Here is a 22,986-nt window from a genome sequence, read left to right as displayed (position 1 = left end):
TTGCAGTACGCGGGCCTCTCACTGTTGTGGCCTCTCCCGTTGCGGAGCACAGGCTCTGGACGTGCAGGCTCAGCGGCCATGGCTCATGGGGCCAGCCGCTCCGCGACATGTGGGATCTTCCCGGACCGGGGCACGAACCCGTGTTCCCTGCATCGGCAGGCGGACTCTCAACCACCGCGCCACCAGGGAAGCCCTTGGGTCATTTTTTAATGGGTATTTTGTCCCTAATATTGATGTGTACTTTTTCCTGTCTGAATTGCCTTCCACACAGAGCTTGGAGGACTGCTGAAGTATGTGCGACCCTTCTTGAATTCCATCAGCAAGGCTAAAGCAGCTCGTCTGGTCCGATCTCTTCTTGATCTGTTTCTTGATATGGAAGCAGCTACAGGACAGGAGGTAAGCTACTTTAAAGACAGAAGGTAGACAATATGGAGCAAAGTGTTGTTTCAGTGAAAGAAATGCCTGCCTGCATTGTGGTACTAATGTGGAAGGGACAACTGGGAGGACAGCGCAGGACTTATCATGTCAGTTTCTCTTTGTTACAGGGCATTTGATACTTTGGGTCTGTTCCATGCTTTGCTTTGTAAGTGGAGATTGTCAGTGGTCCCTGGAATCCTCATTACATCAGGGTCACAAACTGATTCTTGTCTTTGAGGTATTGTATTGCCACACCTTTGTAATGTTTTCTGTGTCTGTGGTACCTTTCATTCTGTGTCACAAAGCTCCTTGTGAGCACTAATTAAGTCTTGTGGCATCCCTTCTTGGCATGTCTTGTACCGCATTTATGCCTTTATTGAGGGGTGAGCATCCATCTGTTTTTGTCTTGTGTGTGCAGAAGTGACTGGTATACCTGTACATGTCCTCTGTGAGTTCAGACTAGACCCTGAGCTGCACTGAAGAGTGCCTCTTATGGAATCATTGAGCCTCTTCCCATTCTTCAAAGGTAGCTGTATTGTCTGCAATTCAGGAGAAGGAGACGCTACCAAAGTTAAAATTCATTCTGTAAAAAGTGGCAGATTCAAGCAGGGTATATGGTGGTTGCTTGAATCTGTTTGTAGGAAGACTATAGTTGTCTTTTCTGTAGATTTATTGATCAGCACTCACTAGTGCCTGCTATGTGTTAGGCACTGTTATAGATACTGGGGATTCATTTGTAACAGCATACAGTTGTTGCTCTCCTGAGAATTATATTTTAATGATGAAGGCAGGTAATAAATATATAAAATGTCAGATGATATAAAGGCAGGGATAGGAATTGGTAGTTGGTTATTTTATTTATATATATATATCATTGTTTGCCATAGCCTCTGTGGGTGTAAAAGATATGAAGGGGCTTAGTGGCATATTGAGTAAATAATGGGGAGCTTCAGAAACCTAGGACATATGGATCTCACTTTGAAATCATGTAAAATGGTTTTACAAAAACCATTTTGTAAAATCTGGTTTCTTGCCTTAATGATTCTTTGAAACCTAGTTTAAACACCATAAACTAACTTCATTGTAGAAAATTCATCTGTAGTGAATTCTTCAAATTCATTTGTTTCTGGGAGAACTGTGTTTCATGACAGTAGAACAAAAATAGATATGTAGATAGCTGCCTTTTGAACCAAAGCATTAAAATTATTTTTATGAATAATTTAAAAGAAAAAGTGATTTTTCTAAGGGGTACTACTCTTATATCTAACCCTAATTTTTAAAAAAATTGTATTTGTTCTCATGAAAAAGCGACACCCCATCTTTTGTTGGAATTAGGATGCCTTGTTCTTTTTTTTTTTTCCTTGGCTATGCCGTGCGGCATGTGGGATCTTAGTTCCCCACCTTGGGGTCGAACCCGCGCCCCCTGCATTGGAGGAAGCGTGGATGGAGTCTTAACCACTGGACTGCTAGGGAAGTGCCTTAGAATGGGCTGACCAATAACTATTAGCTTGAAACAGACTAATAAATGTTACTTGGAACATTTTAGGCAGAAAAAACTAATTATCCAAGCTGCTTCTTTGACACTGAAGTCTTGGAATTTGTTCCTTCTCATAACGTAGAGCTGACTCTGGATAGAACTGCAGTTGTTTAATGATCACTTCTACTCCTTTATCCAAATTATTGAAGTCATAATTTAGTGCTCTCCTGTAATTGGCTAGTGGGTTTTACTGGCCTTTGTCATGTATTCCATGTCTGGGTAGGCCCTCCCTTTAACTGTGTGTGTACATTGCTATTGTTCATTGCACATTACTTTTTTGTCAACTAGAAACCTTTCTTCCTTATCTTAGGGTGAAAGGAAACACTCTCAGGTACTGTGTCATTTTATTGTCAGTGTCATCTTAGTGCTGAGTAACAGCTGTTGGTTTCTTTTGTTTTTGATGTTTAGTAGTGTAGCTTTTTTTTTTTTTTTTTTAAAGATTTAATTTTATTTATTTTTGGCTGCATTGGTTCTTCGTTGCTGTGTGCAGGCTTTCTCTAACTGTGGTGAGCGGGTGCTACTCTTCCTTGTGGTGCGTGGGCTTCTCATTGCGGTGGCTTCTCTTGTTGCATAGCACGGGCTCTAGGCACACAGGCTTCAGTAGTTGTGGCTCGCGGGCTCTAGAGCACAGGCTCAGTAGTTGTGGCGCACGGGCTTAGTTGCTCTGTGGCATGTGGGGTCTTCCTGGACCAGGGATTGAACCTGTGTCCCCTGCATTGGCAGGTGGATTCTTATCCACTGTGCCACCAGGGAAGTCACAGTAGTTTAGCTTTTTATCAAGAGCGAGAGTCTTAATCCACTTAGCAGGTCTTCTTTCAGTAATTTTTGTGGATTATAGGTTATTTGCTTGTTTTGGAATAAATTATCAATCATCCACATGGTGCTACTTGCACCTCAAACTCAACATGGCAACATCAACATCCAGCCATTTATTAAATTCTGTCAGTGCAACTTTCTTCAATCTCTGTTCTTCACCTCTTTTTATATTTGTTCTCTATGTACAGCTGCCGTCTAGTTTGGGTTCTGATTCTTCTCTCTTTTTTTTGAGGTATTGTTGATATATACAGTGGGTTCTAATTATTTCTTTTTTTGTTTTTTAACATCTTTATTGGAGTATAATTGCTTTACAAATTATTTCTTACTTAGACTACTGCAAAAGCCTCGTATCACCATTTTGAGAGATATCCCCACCAAGTAACCCTCTGAACATTTTATTCCCCTCTCTGTTCACCCGTAACTTGAGCCTTCAGTGACTCTCTGTTGCCTACAGAATTAGGTATTACATGTTTTTCTACAATACAGCTTAGCATGACAGTCTGATCTCCTAGTACTCTATGAAGTGTACCAAACATGCCAGCCTTGTTGGATACTTGCTGAGCAAGTCCTGTACACTCTTCATGATAGTACCTTTCCCTTCTGTAGTTCCATGTCAAGTACCACCTTCTCTGAAATCTTTCCTTGTTGATATCACTGTGATCTTAACTCTTCAGTAATCCACATTATATTTTGTACATGTTATATATATATATATTTTTGCGGTACGCGGGCCTCTCACTGTTGTGGCCTCTCCCGTTGCGGAGCACAGGCTCTGGACGCGCAGGCTCAGCGGCCATGGCTCATGGGCCCAGCCGCTCCGCGGCATGTGGGATCTTCCCAGACTAGGGCACGAACCCGTGTCCCCTGCATCGGCAGGCGGACTCTCAACCACTGCGCCACCAGGGAAGCCCCACATGTTATATTTTTGATTATGCCTTGTATGATGATTACCTGAACGTTTGCTTTATTTTCTTTCCTTTTTAAAATTAAAAAGAAATAAATTTATTTATTTATTTTTGGCTGCTTTGGGTCTTTGTTGCTGCACGCAGGCTTTCTCTAGTTGTGGCGAGTGGGGGCTACTCTTCATTGTGGTGCACGGGCTTCTCATTGCGGTGGCTTCTCTTGTTGTGGAGCATGGGCTCTAGGTGCATGGGCTTCAGTAGTTGTGGCACATGCGCTCAGTAGTTGTGGCTTGAGGCTATAGAGTGCAGGCTCAGTAGTTGTGGAGCACGGGCTTAGTTGCTTCACGGCATGTGGGATCTTCCTGGACCAGGTCTCGAACCTGTGTCCCCTGAATTGGCAGGTGGGTTCTTAACCACTGTGCCACCAGGGAAGTCCCTTGCTTTATTTTATTTACTGTAATATAGTCTCATTCAGGTGAAGCCCTATATCCCTTGTAGTACCACAGTGTCTTTCTCATTCCTAATTCATGGCTATTCCTTAACCATGGCTGCCTCTGACCTCACCTACCATATTATTCTTTCTTTTACTTTCTTTACAGCTGTAACACTGGCCTTTTGCCTTAGCTTTAAACTGTTCTAGCTTTGGGGCATTTTTATACATCTGACTTTTTTTTTTTGCCGCACTGCATTGCTTGTGGGATCTTAGTTCCCTGACCAGGGATCGAATCTGTGCCCCCTGCAATGGAAGCACTGAGTCCTAACCACTGTACCGCCAGGGAAGTCCCGCTCTCAGCCTGATCTTAACACGGCTTTTTTCTTCACATCATTTCAGGTCTTTGCTTACATCTCATTTCCTCAGAGACCTTCTGTTATCACCTTATCTAAAATACCTAGCTCTGCTTTCTTCGTATTTGTGTTACTTATTCCTACTTAGAGTATAAATTTCATGAGGATAGGTACTGTGTCCTATTAACTGCTGCATCTTCTGCACTTAGAGTAGTTTGGCCCAGAGAAGCTACATAACTAGTATTTGTTGAGGGAATGTATGGATTATGCCTTCCAGATGGTAGGTGCTCAGGAGATACTTTGTTGAATTAAGACTTAAGTTTATTGACTTGAGATATAAGCACGGGGTATTGTTACTACATTTGTCTATGTGACTCAAGGCCTCTGACTTGGGGAAATTGGATATAGTCTTCTTCATCTTGGAAAATTCTAGGTTCTTTTAAAATTCTTTGATTAACTAATGGGAAAGGATAGAGGAGCAAGTCATAGGTGGATCACCGTCAGAGTACTATTGAGGCCTGAGGCAAAATATGAAGTGTTAGGACATTGTTAAGAGAGCTAGGAGTTTGGGGGAGTTTGGTACCGAGAACTAGAGTATTGGGGAGTTTAACACCAAGAGTATGGGGAAGGGGATTTTCCTTGCCTTTTTGTATTTGGGGACTGACCATAAGTCAGATCTACAGAACAATCTTCAGCTTGCTGTATTCCGAAAGCTGATATGATTCAGGTTAGGTTCTGGTCATTTGCAGTACTAAAGTTTAGAGCCTAGGAAGTGAGGCTATATGGGTGGGGTGGGGGACTGAGGATTGGGGTGGTTAGCAAGGGGAGGGGAGTAGAGAGTTGGGGTGAAGAGAGGGGCAAGAAGAGTGAACCAGATCCCTGCCAAATAGTGAACTGAAATTCCAGAATTCATTCTACCTTCTAGGGATCTCTAGGCAGTTTCTATGGGAAGCCATTTTTTGGTATAGTCTATCCAGCTAAAACACAATAGGACATTTTAAGAAACCTTACATCAAAAATCCTGTTAATGAAACAATTATTTCAAGGGAAAAAAGGGAGTTTGTGCTAGAGAATTTCAGACTTAGAATGGTAGTTAATTTTTCTCCTTAGGAATTTAGTTAATAAAAGCATATAAAAATGGTTAAGTGTATTTATTTAAAGCTTAAAAAATACCTAATCTTGACCGTGTCAAGCTTTTGTACTCAAGTAGGGCTTCCTCCGGAAGCATGGGCTTCTTGTGTATTCTTATCCCCTTTATCAGTCATCATTAGCATTAACAAAGGACAAAACCTCTCAAGCTATGTAGCAAGGGCAGTGGTCTTTAAAATTCTTTCTTAAAACTGAAGCACTGGTTTCACCAATTATAGTCCCAGATATTGCAAAGCATGTACCCTGTAATTGATAACAGATAGGAAGTTCATGTTATACAAATTCCCCGCTGTAGGAGAAATGTCTGTATTGACCTGAGTTTATTAAGGCTGGGTTGAGGTAGGGTCAAGTTCTGGTCCCAACAGCTGAATACGTGACCTTGGGTGAGTCACTTAACATCTGGACTGTCAGGGAAATGAGGACAGGTTGAGATGCTAGAGTAGAGCTCAGTGTTTCTTAATTAGGGATATACATCAGAGTGGCCAACCTTTTATTCCAGACTACTGGATCAGGAGCCTTGGCATTCATTTCTGCATTGTTTAAAAAAGCTTGCTGGGTAAAACTGATGGTAAGCATTTCTTACCCACGAAGACACGTAGGACTGAAGATTTTTATTCTTGTTGCTAAAAACGTTCAGCAAAATATTTGCAGTTCCATTCATGTCATGAACAGAGATATTACTTTGAGTTTGGCTTTTCAGAACAAAACTCAAAACTGTGAAATTGTGATTGGCTTGCTTTTATTTTAGGTTTTGTAGAATTTACTGTATGAGGGCAGTTGAGTGTAGAGTTGGGGATTAAGTAGCCACTAGGGGGCTCCAGTGAATTATAAAGATTTCATTGACTTACTGGTGAATCCTCCAAATACCATGTAATGTCATCCATTTATCTAAAGGCAGAAGGTCTTTCAATTTGGATTATGTCCCTTTACTCTTCACTCCTTGTAACATCTCTTAAGAGAAATTGGGATTTACATAAAAACCTGTTCTTTTAGCACTTAGTTCTCTGGAAAGCTCAGTTTCTTTTTATGCTCTGATTATGAATCTTAACTCGCAGTAACAGAAGTGATACAATATCTGAAGCTCTTAATACATACTTGTCAGAGCTACTATGGCAAGGGTACCTATGGCATGTAGACTATCTAGCATAGAACACTACTTTACGTTAGTTACTTTGCATGGTACCTTACTGCTTGGGTAGCATATAGAACTGGGGTTCAAAGTGCCTTTAAAGAAAGCTTAAAAGCCCCTTAAAGTGTTAGGCTAATTCTCATTTCTTTTTACTTCCTTTAGTACAAGCTAAGTTTGCTGTATTGTGATGAGAATTGTTGGTTGCACTTCTTAGAATCTGGAAGGGGAAAGCCAGCTGGGCCTTTTGAGTCTTACAAGCAACTCTTAGGAGTAAGACACTTGTGCCTAGGCTGAGAATTTCTCCCCTTTATGACCAATATAGTCACATGAACACATTACTATTACTATTCAGGGAGAGATTTCTGCTTTAAATATTTCTCAGCCATTATAGAAATCTACATTCCAGCGCTATGTATGTAGCCTGGGTCCCTCCTGGGACAGTAGAAGAGGAATCTTGAAGATGAAGCTCTTTTCCAAGGGAACACAATCTAAGCACAAAGATACTTTGTGTGTAAAAAGCCAAGTTGATTTTCCATTATGCTATAATCATTACATACTGAGATACTGGCGATCAAGGCATGCCTCTGAGACAGTAAACATGGGTATGTAAGGAGGAGATGAAAGGTGTTCTCCAGAGGAAGGCTTGTGGGAAGAACGTGAAGGCATAATGTTGCACGTACTGTCTCTCCCTGTTGCAGGTCGAGTTGTGTTTAGAGTGCATCGAATGGGCCAAATCAGAGAAGAGAACTTTCTTACGCCAAGCTTTGGAGGTATGTGCCTACATTAGTACTGATTTCAGATCTCTAGGCATTTGAAGGACTGTGCATATAAGTAATACCATCCTGATCAAAAGTATTTTCAGCAACTTTGTATTATCCAGGCGCCTGAAATTATTGGTAGCAGTGTCCCACTCATGAGAATTGCTCTGGTTGAAGTTTTGAGACAGACCTGCTGCTTGGCTCAGAAAAGTAAGCAGCAACGTGGTTTAGTCAATCACTGGCTATAATAGGAGATAATATCACGGGCTAGATGATTTTTTAGGCTGAATTTGATGCTTTCATCAGGACCTGAATATTCAACAGTAACAGTTCTGTGACTGTCAATCTTTGATTTCTTTCTTTGGCTTTTTCCTCCCCTTTCCGTCAGTCAATGCCTTTTCTCTTTCCTAGGCAAGACTGGTGTCTTTGTACTTTGATACCAAGAGGTACCAGGAAGCATTGCATTTGGGTAAGTAAGCTGGTGGAAGCTAGTAAGGCATCTGTAGCTGGCTAAATGAATGTATTCCAAACCTGGCTACTCTTACTAGTTACATATTAATAATTTATATTCTGCCTACTTCTAAGAAGGATTTAGTGTGGCTTATATTTACTGAATCTGTCATGGAAAAATGCCATTTAGAAGTTCTAAGAAACTAACTGTCAACTTTAGAGAACAAAAGAGTCAAATTGCTCGTATTTACTATCACATCTACTGTATCTGTTTATAATTATTCTTAAAATCTATTTTAAATATCAAGAAATTAACTGGGTGCAAATACATAGGAAACCTGAAGTGGGCCAACTAAAGGCTTTTCCTTTTGTCTTTTAAACACCGTGAAATCTTTGCCTGCTGTTTTTTTTTTTTTTTTTTTTAATTAGTGGATACATCTGGACTGTTTTCCCCAGATGGAAGAACACGGCTTTCATGATCTATTAAGTTGAAAAAATTGCCAATATTCAATTCTTATCCTGCAAAAATGGAAATTTCATATGGTTCAAACAACTAGTAGCATTACAAAAAATAACAGGTTTATTGAGATATAATTCACAGACCATAAAATTCACCCTTTAAAAATGTACAATCAGTGATTTTTAGTGTATTCACAGAGTTGTGCCCCTGTCACCACTGTCTGATTTCAGACATTTTCATCACCCCAGAACGTAACCTTGTACCCATTAGTTGTCTCTTCCCATTAATTCCCCATCCATCATCTCTGCCTGCCCACCTTCCCAGGCAATCACTAACTACTTTTTGCCTCTGTAGATTTGCCTATTTTCACATAAATAGAATCATACAGTATGTGGTCTTTTTGATTGGCTTCTTTCTCTTAGCGTAATGTTTTCAAGGTTCATCTGTGTTGTAGCGTATAGCAGTGCTTTTATTGATGAATAATATTCCATTGTATAGCTGTACAGCATTTTATTCATCCATTCATCAATTGATGGACATTTAGATTGTTTCCACTTTTTGGCTATTATGAATAACTGCTGTGAACAGGTTTTATGTGGACATGTTTTTCTTTTGGGTATAATATACCCAGAAGTAGAATTGCAGGGTCATATGGTAACTGTTTAGCTTTTGAGGAACTGCCAAACTGTTTTCCAAAGTGGCTACACCATTTTACATTCTCACCAGCAATGTATGAGGAGAGTTCCAGTTTCTCCTTATCCTCACCAACATTTCCTAATATTGTCTGTCTTTTTAATTTTAACCATCTTAGTGGGTGTGAAGTAGTATCTCATTTTGGCTTTGAGTTACATTTTCCCTAATGACTAAACTAGTGATGTTGAGCAGGGGGAAGAAGATGTATTTGGAGAGTGTTAGTATATCCAAAGCTCTTTCCTTCCCCCACCAACCCTAGTGCCTGGTGTTTCTGATGTAGTCTTGTGATTATTGGACAGGAAGAGAGTGAGATCAAGTGTCTCTCTGAACTGGATAAGTAATTTCAGCATTTTCTGGGTGGGGATTCCCAATGTATTCAAAACTTAGGAGTAAACTTACATGATTCTCAGCTGTAATGTCCTTTGTGTGCAGAAAGCCTTCAAAGAGATCTGTGTTTCTCTTTTGGAAGATAGCACATTAGCAGAAAATTTAAATCTTGCAAATAAATAACCTCTTTTTGAGTTCAGGCAGGTTTCTTTATCCTGAGTGTTCTTATGAGGGTGAGAGGGAAATATTACAGTATTAAAATATTAAGATTATGGCTAACAAAGGGGGTATATGTTTTTTCTTTCTCCAGGTTCTCAGTTGCTGCGGGAGTTGAAAAAGATGGATGACAAAGCCCTTTTGGTGGAAGTACAGCTATTAGAAAGCAAAACATACCATGCCCTGAGCAACCTGCCAAAAGCCCGAGCTGCCTTAACCTCTGCTCGAACCACAGCAAATGCCATTTACTGCCCCCCTAAATTGCAGGCCACCTTGGATATGCAGTCAGGTAACACCCCATGTTTTCTTAAAGCTCATCTTACCTCACAGGTGAAAGGACTGGGGGGTTGGGGCTGGAGAATAAAATTGGCTGTTCTGGCTCAAGCTTCCTCAGAGAAACCAATGGAAGGTTACGTCTCTCACTAGCTGCCCCCCTCCTCTTCCCTTGCTGTTAACTGCCCAAAATATATTAAGAGCATGCTTAATCTGTGGTTGACCAGGCAAACTGATTGTTAGAGCCAACACCCTAGAGAGGTCTCACTTAGGTTTAAAAAGCTCTCCCTTATCTTCCATCTTAGTCACTTACTCAGAATGGTAGCACTTCTCTCCAGAATTGGACTAACCCAAGTCTCTTGTCACTTGGAGACCTTTGTAAAGCATGTTGGACTTTTCTAAAGGGGCTCAGATCTAGGCTGAGGAAAGACACCCCCCCACCCCCCATTTCAGTCGAGTGTAGTGGGTTGCTTTCTGATGGAGTGTGTGAATTTTGGGGCTAGGAGGCCATGGATTGGCAACAGAATACTTTTTCTTGTAGTCAGCAGCTTTTATTAGTTATAACTTATTATCATTATTGAAGGAGCATTATTGGAGTCAGAGGACTAACTAGTGTTACCTGGTATTACCTCTTCGCAATCTTTGTTTCCATGTAAAACTGTAAGAGGGAGATAATAGTTATCATACTTGCCTCTCAGGTATTGTAAGTATCAAATGGCATGTTTTGTGATTCAGGTTAAAAGCAGAAGCTCTAGAAAAAAGTCTAGAAAACAACTTTTCTAGGTTGAAATTTTGGTTCTGCAAATTTCTAGCTGTGTGACTGGGCAAGTTACTTAAAATTTTTCTTCAGCTCATCTGAAAAATGGTGATAAATAATTGTACCTCCTCATAGGATGGGAGTGAGGATTAAATGAGATGATGAATGTAAGCTCTTATCACACAGTACCTTGCTTTTGACCAAATACCGGCACTCAGTTTAAGCCACTACTCTTCATTATGTTCTTTCTTCATGGTCAAGAGATGAACTTGCATCTTATTTCTCAGAGCAAATAGAGGCCATTTTTATGTGAACCTTCTTTATTTCTCTTTCCTCCCCAGAATTTGTATCATTGTTCATTTTTACCCATTATCAAGCATGATCCTTCTACCTGTCCTTTTTTTTTTTTTTTTTTTTTTTTTTTTTTTGTCGCGGTACGCGGGCCTCTCACTGCTATGGCCTCTCCCGTTGCGGAGCACAGGCTCCGGACGCACAGGCTCAGCGGCCATGGCTCACGGGCCGAGCCGCTCCGCAGCATGTGAGATCTTCCCGAACCGGGGCACGAACCCGTGTCCCCTGCATCGGCAGGTGGACTCTCAACCACTGCGCCACCAGGGAGGCCCCTACCTGTCCTTTTTAAGTCTTTAGTTTTTTCAATTCTAAGTCTAGTTTTTCGTCTCCACTTGGATCTTCCTCTCCGTCTTTTTTTTTCTTCTCATCAAGCTGTTTATTCTTCTTATTATAACTTGGACTCAAGTAATCCTGGTTATTCTGGAAAAAGCACTTTGTTATAGGGATCATTTAATCATCCTTTTCGACAATCACCTCTCCATGAAGCACCTGTCTTCTCTGATGTAACGTATGAAAGTAGAGTTGTGGAAACAATGGTATACATGAGGCCATGGTTATAAGAAGAAAATGATAGTAGTCAAAGGAGACATTGTATTTATTGGGAAGTCTTATTGAGAACGTTCCTGTTTTCTTCACGTGTGGTAAGGCAGCGTATATCGTTATGTCGCGTATCGTATGAAGTTTACCAGCAACTCCGACAGGATATAAGATGATAAAAAAATTATATTGGTTTTATACTGTGAGTAATGAGCCACAGCATAAAGATTCTTGAACTCCCTTGGACCCCAGCCACAAGCACAGAAGTAGGTACAATTCCAATTAAACAGTGGACTATCTCAAGCAAGACAAATGTCTGGAAAAATTTAAGTGTCTTCTGCATACTTTTATATAAACCTTTGTGTGTTCCTTTTTCCATATAAAAACGTACCGTGGCAATAGGCAGTACCAGCCACCCCGCGGTCATGGTGATGTTGTTGAAGGTGAGCCAGGTGGTGGCCAACAAGCCCAGGCTCCTCCTCTTGCCCACAGCTTCCCTCTCCTTGCCAGCCTCCCAGGCATCGCCATCGGTGCCGCCCTCATTGCTGGGGGGACGTGAACAAGAGGGGCAGGGGAGTGTGAACAAGAGGGGCAGGGGAGTGTGAACAAGAGGGGCAGGGGAGTGTGAACAAGAGGGGCAGGGGAGTGGGAGGGGGCCTGGCTGAGCGCACTGCTGAAGCCCCGGGGCCCACTGCTGCCGCCATGCCCAGCCCCGCGGCCTTCCTCTCAGTCTTTGAAGGGCCCCAGCTGAAAAAGCACAGCCTTCTGTCCTTTGTAAATTGCTGTCTTCTCCTTTTCTGTCAGGCTTCTTGGAAAAGTTGAAAGAATGTCATTACTTTGCTGTCTCTGTTGACTCCTTGAAAGGCAGTAACTGCTCTCTATCCTCCGTGGGGTTTGGGGGGTGACAGTGTTGGGCACTCCACGCCTCTTTGGCAGGTTGTCTTCTTGGTTCTCCTCCCTTGACTAGTTATCCTCAGTCACTCTTTCTTCTGATATATCAGGTTGAGTCTGTCTCCAAATCTGCTCTTTCTTTTCCATTTCTACAATCACTGCTCTAACTAATGCCACCGGACCACTGGAGTAGTCTTTTACTGATCTAACTGCCCCTAGTCACTTTTCTCAGTCCATCTTGCTTACTAGTCCTAAAGTCATTTTTTGGAAACACAGATCTGATCATGTAACTCCAATGGTTCCCCATTATCCCCAGGCTATTTTACTTTAACAGTGCATTTAGAAAGAAGACATCCTTCTCATGGTTATCTCTGGTTTTCAGTCCTAGTCACCAAATGACTTTATGTGTTGCTGCTCCTGTGCCTTTATATATTTTGTCGTCTGTGCTTGGAATTCCCCTTTCCATCTTCTCCCCTTGGCAAACTCCTATGCATCCTTCCAGATCAAGCTCACATGTCTGCCTTATAAACCCTCTTCAGTGCCTTCTTTACTTTGGACTTCCCTATGAAAGGTATATTCTTTGGTACATATTATGGTACTAATCTCCTTGTTCCTGATTTGATGACCACTGTGAGACTGAGCTCCTTCAGGGCCTTATTCATATTTATTTTCTCTATAGTAGTTATATCAGTGCTTGGCACATGGTAGGCCCTTGTTAATATATGTGTTGAATGAGTAACAGTCTAGTGTTTTGTTTCTTTAAATAATAAATGTCCTATGCCAGCTGTGATGCTTGTAGTCCTAATGTGGTCTCTATTTGCTAATGTGTTTTGGAAAGCAGTATACCAGTTCTTCTTTACTTTTTTCTTTTTTTAATCAGTCTTATTTTTTGTCTGGTCTATTCTAGCTCTGGACTGGGAAGAATGGGAAAATGGGCATTTGTCTCATTTAATTTGGCAGTGCTAGTAGTCTGTTGGGTATTTTTGAGGGAGGTCTCCTTGGCTACAGAGGAGGGTGGGTTTTCTCCAGGCCTCTGTAGTTAAGAACAGTAGTAGGAGAAGGACCTGAATCCTTCAGCCTCTAAACAGGAGGCTTTTTGGGTAGGTTTGGCACATATCACTCAGTAGTGGTTATTAATTCATAAGTTCCCAACTGGCATGCCAGGCATACAGGTATGTGACGGGTGGTCTGAAACAGTGATCCCCTGGGGTCATGTGTAAGCAGTTTCATCCTTTTACTCCAGTGTGCTGAATACTTTATTCGTGTACCTTGATGTGGAAAAGTTGGGAAGCCCTGTGGTAAACAAATGGATGTGGCTGAGGCAGGGCTAGAACGGATACACAGAATCTTAGGGCTTAGTTGCCTTCCAAGCTAGGAAGAACTAATTTTCACGTCATCCTACGTGATAGCATAGGTTGGAAGTAATAGCAGGTTCAGTCAAAGTTAGGCTTATTGGGAGCATCCCAACTTCTAAACAGTAGAGAACTGGTCAGATAAGTGTAGCGTAATACTGCTTAACTGTGTACAATTAAGTTCATGGATTTGGCATTACATGAAATCCATTTACTGATCGCATCTATCTATAAATGACCAGTATCTGAAATGAGACTGTAAGAGGTTGGATTTTCTTTTTCTCCCTCATGAAAGCTGCTTACTTATAAAAGTGTCAAGTTTAGAAAAGCTATCTTAAAGAAATGGTTGATGTTATTAAAACTAGTAATTTGGGCAGACCAGGGAGGGATGTTTGCATCAGTTTTCTGACCCGTGAAGGTAATGTCATGGAGGGTAAACGTGGCCTTTTCTAGTGGTTCCAATGGATAGCAGGACTGCTGTGGTGGTGTGAAAAGTTGTTACCATATGCGGTTTTTAGGATCCCCTTTTGTTGGGTCTCTAACTCCTTTGGAATTAATATTGGAAAGGTGACTTGAACTGGGAGGCCAAAGACCTGGGTTCTAATCCCAGCTTTGCCACTAGATGGCAGTGACTTTGGGCAGGTCCTTTATTCTTTCCTGACCTCATCAATAAGTAGATGAGGTTGGGATAGATTTTTGAGGCCCTTCCCAGCTGTGACATTTTATGGTTCTATTATTTCATATGGTTCTTACTCTTTTCTTTTCAATGCCCAGGTATTATCCATGCAGCAGAGGAGAAGGATTGGAAAACTGCATACTCATATTTCTATGAGGCATTTGAGGGTTATGACTCCATCGATAGCCCCAAGGCCATCACATCTCTGAAGTACATGTTGCTGTGCAAAATCATGCTCAACACGTAGGTGCACATTAACTTTGGGATATGAGAACTCAGGTCCTTCATCTAAGATTTTCTGCCATGGCAGAGATGGCTTGGGCAGGGACTTTGGCCAGTTACGGAAGCAGCGGCTGCCACCTCATGGGGCTGATTGAGGTGGAATGGGAGGATTGAAGGTAATCCAGAGCACTTTTCCTTGCTAGTCTTTCAGAACTGGGGAGACAGATTTCAGAAATCTCTTTCCCAGCCCCTCTGAGTGTTCTCCTCATCCTACAATTCTGTCCAGAAGAGTTGTTGAGCACAGGACAGAGGGCCAGGAAATGGCTTACAGACCAGCACCAGCCAATGGGCCACCCAGAATGGGAGTGGTTTAGGGAGAGGTTTGAAAAGGCGACAGTGGCAAGTATGACAGCTAGATCTTTTTCTAAAGATTTACAGAATTACTCCACATTCTTTTTTGGAATAAATGAGATACTGACTGGGATTCTTTTTGGATCTTGGGATTAAACAGGGCTTGTGTTTTGAAAGATCTGTTATACTGGGATTTGATTTATATGTATCATTTTGCCTATTGGGTCTATTACTTCTGGTAGGTTCAGTGTGGCTTTATTTTCTTTCTTTTTTTTTTGGCTGTGTCGTGCAGCTTGCGGGTTATTAGTTCCCTGACCAGACCAGGGATTTAACCCGGGGCCACGGCAGTGAAAGCGCCAAGTCCTAATCACTGGACCGCCAGGGAATTCCCAGTGTGGTTTTCTTTTTAACGTTGAGTTGTCCTGCTTTTCAGCACTGAGCCCAGAGTGGAGAAAGCCTAGCGTCTATGGTGTGAGAGGCCTATGGGTTTAGGGGTGGGGGCTGATTACCTCTGTGGGCAGAGCCTTTTCAGAGGAAAAGATATTTGCCTGAACATATGCTTAGAAGCATAACATCCTGGAGCAGTTGACCGAGTATGTATTTTTCTTTTAGCCCAGAAGATGTCCAGGCCTTGGTGAGCGGGAAGCTTGCACTTCGGTATGCGGGGAGGCAGGTAGGGTATGCCTTGACTGCAGTTCTGATCTCTGCTCACTCTGAGGCAGCGTGTTATTAGACATGGTGTTCAGTGAGACCGTGCTCTTCAGGTCTCCATTCCGCTCTTCATTCTTTCTTCCCCCCTCTTCTTTTCATTAAGGTCGTTCGGTATATTTCCTGTACTGTTACTTCTTGGCCTGAAAAGTCAATGTTTGGTGCTCTTGTGGGTATCGGGTGGTTTGAGGGACGTAACAGAACTCAGAATTGAACTGTAGCATTTATAGTGAGTTAGGTTGCATTTAGCTTCGACCGGAAAGTGTATCTACCATGATCTTGGCTTGAAAATTTCATGTGCGGAATAAGAAATCTTGGATTCTCTAAGAGTGTGGAGCCGGGTAAGGTCTGGTGCGCATGTGCTTTAGAGAGGTCAGATTGCTTGGTGCAGAAACTAGGTTTTGATGACTCAAGTGCTTCTCTTATCAGTATCCTCCCACTCTTGTCCTGAGTTTGGGTGTGGTCAAGAAGAGGCCTTTGATGGTTGGTAGCCCTATTTGTGATGGCTTTTATGCCTGAGTAGGTAAGAGTGTGACCTGTGTAAAGATGATGTCTCAGATGTCTGCCTCATAACTTTGTACTTTACTTGATTATCACTGGTAAAGTAAAAGTAGTCTTTCTAGGTTTCAAATGCAGTTGTCTCTAAACAACAGACACGTTGGCTATCTCACTGTATCTTTGGCAGAATGTCCACAACAGATGATTTCTTCCTTCTATACAAGTGGCCCTAATTGGCTTTTCATCAGAAAAAGTTTCAGATCAGCTCCTAGTTTTGACCAGAAGAATATTGGTTATTTCTGTAGTGAAAGACTCACTATCATATCTAGAATTAGAGTTGAGGAGGTGGGCTAAGAGAGGTCAAGTGTCCAGAACAAGGCCAGGTAACTAGTAATGGTGAAGCGAGACTTTGAACTTGGGTTAGTTAATCTGGCTTTAGGTTTTATGCTATTCTCATTATGACATTTTTCTGTCTATAGAACAAATGCTGGAGACAAACTACACTAACGATTAGCTTTGCATCATTTTTAAAGTCTGCAGTATAAGACACTACCTTCCTTGTTTAAGTACATAGGCTGGTACAAGAGGAGTTCCCTCTGGTCCTTTGTTCCTTGATGACGGCTTTCAAGCAGGAGTCAGGCACTCAGGAAGATGAATGTTGTAGATTTCGTGCTGAGTAGAGACTTAAGAGCTTGGTCGGGTACCTTTTATAATGTTTTATAAAGTTAGAAGTTGCCCCTTAACCCTTGGTTAACCTTCATCACTCTGGGGTATTAACATTCAGTATGATACATAGAATTTTGATGCTTCAAGCTTAATGAAAGTCAATCTTGGTCTGTGCCCTGCACCAAGCCCAGCAGAATGAGTTTTTATAAAGCACAAGGTATGATCAAGTGTGAGGGCAGGAAGGGTTCTGTGGGGTGTAGGGATAGGGAGTCTTGGAGGAGGGGCGAGGAAATCGCACTTCTCTGGCCATTTTCCCTTTTAGCTTGTCATCTTTGGAGAATGCTTTATCAAAGTCTCTTTTTTGGAAAACTTCGTCTTTCCTAGTACCTTTAAGTCACTTCAGCTTTCAAAGGGAAACTGGTTGGCACACAGTGGTACTCCTCTAGCTTTTCTTCCTAGGCCTCTGAAGAAGAGCAGTGGTGGGGCAGGTTCTTCCTTGCAGCCAGAAGTTGTGTGGACATAGCATGTTCCTTATGAGACTTGTTGGGATGTGAGTGTGCAGATCACTTTCATTGTTTCTCTCTTTATTCTTAGACAGAAGCATTAAAATGTGTGGCTCAGGCTAGCAAGAACAGATCACTGGCAGATTTTGAAAAGGTAAGCAAGATATTGGGTTGGTAGGGAACTGGTGGAGGGGAGGGGCATTTAAGCACTTTAAAAAGTTTTCTTTAATCTTTAAATGATTATAGTTTCACAAGAAGTTGCAAAGATAGTACAGAGTGATCCCATGTACCATTCACCCAGTTTTCCCCAGTGGTTACATCTTATCTGTAGTACAGTATCAAAACCAGGAAGTAGTTAAGCACTTCTGTACAATGAAGCTTGTGGAATTGTCATACCTCATTTATATACAGTACCTGTCAGTTTCAAAAAGTTCTGTCATTCTTCTTTCACTTGATTTTTTTTTTTTTTGGCTGCGTTGGGTCTTCATTGCTGTGTGCAGGCTTTCTCTAGTTGCAGCGGGTGGGGGGCCACTCTTTGTTGCAGAGCACGGGCTCTACGTGTGTGGGCTTCAGTAGTTGCAGCACGTGGGCTCAGTAGTTGCGGCACGCGGGCCCTAGAGCGTGTGGGCTTCAGTAGTTGCGGCGCACAGGCTCTAGGGAGCGCGGGCTTCAGTAGTTGTGGCACGTGGGCTTAGTTGCTCCGCGGCATGTGGGATCTTCATGGACCAGTGATTGAACCCATGTACCCTGCATTGGCAGGCAGATTCTTAACCACTGCACCACTAGGGAAGTCCCCTTTCATTTGATTTTTCACAACAAACCTGTTACCTGTATTTTATGCTTGGGGAAGCTGGAATTTAAAGAGGAGGCCTGGGTCACACAGCTCATGTGTGTCAGGGTCTGACACAAGCACCATGCAGCATGGTCTTAGATGTTACTTCAGCTCCAGAAATGCCAGGTCTGCTTCTCCTCTGTGGACAGAAGAGAAGTTTTGATGTGTGCATCTGGGCTGAGAGACACTTCCTTAGGATGGAAGTTCTGGGCTGGCCTTGCCTCCTGTGCCTTTCACTCAATGTTTGTGAAGGTTTGGAAAGGGAGAAAAACTTGTCTAAGCAATTGGGTGAGACTTATACTTTTCTGAGCCTCTCTCTTAGTCTGAGTATAATGACCAACTTAATAAAAACAAACCTAGATCCAGGAAGAAAAATAGTATGGACAGAAACTAGACCATGTGGCTCTCTGACTGTCCCCAGGGTTCATCATCTTCCTTGAGGTTTCTTGCCAATTTCATTTCCTTACTTGGCATGATTTGCTTGCTTCCCTTAACACCTTATAGCACAGCTGACATGAGGCTGGGATATTGTGAGAACATTACTAAAGGTAAATAAATCACATACACAAATAAACAAAGAGCCTAGATCATTTTATCCCCAAATTTGGATGGAACACTTCTAGTAGGGATTACAAAAAGGGTCTGTGATCAGATATTTGGGAAACACCAGGGCTAAACAAAATTAGAAAAGGTACTTTGTTTTCTGTGCTGACATTCCTTATAAAACCCCAAGAGCTAGCTGTGGGATTCAGCATTTCCTATTACTTAACCTCAGAATTCCCCCTCCTCCTGCCCCCATGGAGGCCTTATTTGTTCTGTGGAATACATATTGAGAACTGCTTTTGCAGTGAATTTAGCTTGCAAGCTGAGCTGCTCTTAGGGCTTACATGGTTTGAGCTGTCAGTGTGAGGCTTTTGGACAGGAAGATGGTGCCTAGGGTTAGGCTCCACCTTTTACTTCTTTTCATTTTCTTCCGCCTTCAGTCATGGCTGTTCTTTCATCTTCCCAAATCCTCCAGAACTACAGTCAACCATGTAGTTACAAGGGCCAGCACACTACTTAGGAAGCTGCGAGTAGCGTGACTTTCAAGTCCTTTTCTGTGCCAATCTCGGCTCTTTTGGCAGGCTCTGACAGATTACCGGGCAGAGCTCCGGGATGACCCAATCATCAGCACCCACTTGGCCAAGTTGTATGATAACTTGCTGGAACAGAATCTGATCCGAGTCATTGAGCCTTTTTCCCGAGTACAGGTAAGAACCCTCTTGGGGACTCTAGCTCTTCTCTGGTGGCAGGGGGTTTCTGGCTAGGTGTCCTCACTGTAGCCACCTCCCTTCCCACAACCATTCAGAATAGGAACTCACTTCCAAGGGTGTACCTGCTGGGCAAGAGACCCCCAAGAGCTTGCGATTTTCTTGACAGGGAATGAGTCAAGGAGAGGGATGCTGTGGGGTAGAGGCTGGTGAGGTTGCCCCTGCTTGTTTTCAGTGCAGTCTCCTCCTAGCTTTTGTAGTCACTGTGCATGTGGTAAATGCTTTCTGTTCTGGGTGTGTGGGACAGGAGTGTATTTGTTGTCTGTAGTGATGCAGGGTAGGCAGATGGACCAAGCACAAGAGACCTAAGCACAGCCAAAGAGAATCTGTCCCTGTAGAGACATTCGGCAGGATTTCAAGATACAGCACCACCCTCATCCCGATATTAGAGGCAGAAGTAAAACTTTCAGTGTTGGTGTCTTTTTACCTTTCCTTTTAGATCGAACACATATCTAGCCTCATCAAACTCTCCAAGGTAAGGAGTCCTGAGCTTGTCTTGAGGGTAGGGATGGGGAAAGGGGCATGTGGAGGGGCTGCCCTTTACACCCGCTGGGCCTTATTGCAAAGCTCCCAAGCTTCTCAGTGGGGACTGGGGACCGTGGGCTGAGAGCTGCAGATGCACTGTTGCTGTTTTATTTTCAGACCATTTGCCATAAGATCCTTTTTTACAAGGCTTTCATGTCAGTGTGATCTCTGACTAGTAGATGCTGGGCCCTTTAATCATGTGCTTTGATTTTAGGCCGACGTGGAAAGGAAATTATCACAGATGATTCTTGACAAGAAATTTCATGGTGAGTAACAGTCATACAGGTGAGGGGGCTGGTGGAGGTGATGAAATGGTGAAGAGGCATCATGCTCTTGTTTATCTTGAAAGAAGATGCTCCATTGTATCACCTGGTGGTTCCCTGGGATCCTTGCCCCTCTTATGCCTGTGATGAGAGTGTAATAAACATGCACGAATGGAACAGGAAGATGACTTCTGTTTCCCCTCCTTTCTGGAGAAAGTGAGGCAGCTAGGGAGTGGGCTGCTTCTCAAATGCTCGTGTGTCTAATTCTTTCTTTTACCTGGGTTTGCTTGTGTTTTCTGCAGGGATCTTGGACCAGGGGGAGGGTGTCTTGATTATTTTTGATGAACCCCCAGTAGATAAAACTTATGAAGCTGCTCTGGAAACAATTCAGAACATGAGTAAAGTAGTGGATTCCCTCTACAACAAAGCCAAGAAACTGACATAGGTGAGTGCTGACTCCGGGACCGGGGCCCGGGCAGCGCTGTCTTCTGCCTGTCGAGACTGAAAGCCTCCTGGTGGCCTTGGCGGCTTCCCCGATTGACACTGCTCTGTCTTCTCTTGCAGAGTTGGATCTGTAGCGGTCCTTTGGAGAGTGTGTGTGGCGGGAGAGTGAAACCTTTGGGGAAAATGCTAGGAGATTTTTTCTTTCTGTTCTACTTTTCGCTCAGAAAGTTTTTAAATCCTCATTTGGTGCATCTGTATTCCAGCCGATAGGTGTGCCAGTTTTCATGTAATCTTTACTGGCCCAACTTGGGAGTGGGGAAATTGCTTAAAAAAAGAAAAAAAAGAAAAAAAAAGGTTATTCTAAATAAAAGGAAAAAGGCTTACACTACCTAAAGCTGTGCTCTCTGCCTCCTGGGAGAGGGCCGCCAAGCCAGGCGCTCCGCCAGCCACTGGGGCTCCTAACCCACCCGCTGGGCGTCACCTCGTCTCCTCTTCAGAATTGGGTGTTCGCCTGACTATCAAAGCAACGACTTTTTATTCTGTTTGTACTGAACCAAAACAAACAACTGTGTATAGACTGCTATTTTCCTTTTTATTTGAAATGAGGCGTTTCGGTGTCCTTTCCCCTGCCATGTGGCCCATCCCCCCGCCCTCCCCCCAACAATGGCTCCAGCAGACTGGCCGAAGGTCCCGCCGCCGCCACCGCTGCAGCAGCACCTGCACAGCTCCGCTCCAACCTGGGAAGGAATGGGGACATGGCCAGGAGCTAGTGTCACCATGGCCACACGGGGAGCAGTGTGGGTCCTCAGGGGGCCTGCTGTGCATGTGGCTCTTTTTAACACAGTAAACTAGATTAGATGTCAGTGTTTTAATTGCCCCTCTCCTCTGCTCTTTTCTCGCTCCCCCTCTTTCCCCTTCTCTCAACCAGGAGACCATCCCATGTCTCTCTTCCTTCCTCCTTCCCCCCTCCAGGGGAGCCAGGCTGTCTGAAATACTTCAGCTTCTCTCCCCATCCCCCTGCTTCTCTCCTGCTGTCAGATGGATTTATTCCTTTTTTAAACAGTGAACATCGGAAATGAGACTGTGGGGTGTGTTGTTCTTTTTTTTTTCCTCCCAATTTTTGTTGTTGGGTTTTTGAGCAACCTCATGTCCCCCCTCCCAGGGAGCTTTCTTTATTTACCTCTTAGAAATGGAACGGATGGGAGGTAGAGCACTGTACTCCAGCATGCTTTGTTTTATGATGAGATTACATAGCAAGGCTTTTAATGCCATTCGGGCAGGTAAGCTTCTGCACCTCTGTTGTGCTCAGCTATATTTTCTTCTTCCTGTCATTCTTCTTTGTCTTCTTTTTTCCTCTCCCCCTCCTCCTGCCTCCTTCCTGCTGGCCTCCTTTTATCTTTCTTTCCCTTTGTCAGATTATCCTTCCAGGTTTTCATAATAAATTTATATTTTGTGAAAGGATTTTGTTGTACCAGGTTTTGCATCCTCACTGAATCTGACTGGCTTTTATTTTCCTCTCCAAAATCAGGTTTTTGTTCTCAACATCTTTCCCCATCATGTCCAGTCACTGTTTTGGTTTTGGCACCATCAATATCAAATGTACAAACGGTTCTTGCTAACCAACACCAGGTATATCTGATGTTCAGATGAGTTCCAATAAAAACAATTTTTTTTTCAAAAAGTGTCCTTTCTTGAGTGCTGGAGGGCTTCTGACCAAGTCCAGACAGCTCTGTGTAGCCCTCTAGACTGGACAAAGCTCTAGTGTCTCATTTGCTTCATGGGAGACCTTTAGATCCGGGGTCAAGTGGAGGGCTTTGGGTGAGAAAGTTGGTCTGTGAGGGCTAAAATGGGAAATGGGGCTCAGTTATCTTTGTTTTTCCAAGGCATCGTGGTCCAGTGTGGACATGGGGTTTGGGTTGTAATATCCTCTGAAGGGCTTTGGGTGAGAAAGTTGGTCTGTGAGGGCTAAAATGGGAAATGGGGCTCAGTTATCTTTGTTTTTCCAAGGCATCGTGGTCCAGTGTGGACATGGGGTTTGGGTTGTAATAGCCTCTGAGCCCGTTTCCTCACTTACAACGACAAGGATGGCGCTTTCTTGGTAGGTAATTGTGGTGGGAGTGTTACATGAAGTCATGGAAGTACAGGTGCCTGGAGAGCCCTGGCATTCAGTTGTGGCTTAGTTTTAGT

At 43.0% G+C, this 22,986-nt stretch overlaps 1 protein-coding gene across 1 annotated transcript in view; it reads left to right on the top strand.

The window, feature by feature from the left end:
* Nucleotides 1-21,187, top strand: part of PSMD11 (proteasome 26S subunit, non-ATPase 11) — a 29,336-nt gene extending 8,149 nt beyond the window's left edge. Inside the window, exons 3-14 of the mRNA XM_007452367.1 lie at nucleotides 272-396; nucleotides 7,435-7,506; nucleotides 7,906-7,963; nucleotides 9,735-9,929; nucleotides 14,576-14,720; nucleotides 15,663-15,723; nucleotides 17,517-17,579; nucleotides 19,382-19,507; nucleotides 20,007-20,042; nucleotides 20,307-20,358; nucleotides 20,658-20,800; nucleotides 20,920-21,187. Coding sequence (XP_007452429.1) covers nucleotides 272-396; nucleotides 7,435-7,506; nucleotides 7,906-7,963; nucleotides 9,735-9,929; nucleotides 14,576-14,720; nucleotides 15,663-15,723; nucleotides 17,517-17,579; nucleotides 19,382-19,507; nucleotides 20,007-20,042; nucleotides 20,307-20,358; nucleotides 20,658-20,800 — 1,076 coding nt within the window. The 3' untranslated portion in view covers nucleotides 20,920-21,187. The remainder of the gene's footprint in view (nucleotides 1-271; nucleotides 397-7,434; nucleotides 7,507-7,905; nucleotides 7,964-9,734; nucleotides 9,930-14,575; nucleotides 14,721-15,662; nucleotides 15,724-17,516; nucleotides 17,580-19,381; nucleotides 19,508-20,006; nucleotides 20,043-20,306; nucleotides 20,359-20,657; nucleotides 20,801-20,919) is intronic.
* Nucleotides 21,188-22,986: the final 1,799 nt, after the last annotated feature.

The sequence above is a fragment of the Lipotes vexillifer genome, unplaced genomic scaffold (assembly GCF_000442215.2).
Source record: "Lipotes vexillifer unplaced genomic scaffold, Lipotes_vexillifer_v1.1 scaffold216, whole genome shotgun sequence".
Taxonomy (NCBI): domain Eukaryota; kingdom Metazoa; phylum Chordata; class Mammalia; order Artiodactyla; family Lipotidae; genus Lipotes; species Lipotes vexillifer.
This window is presented reverse-complemented; position numbering and strand designations above follow the sequence as displayed.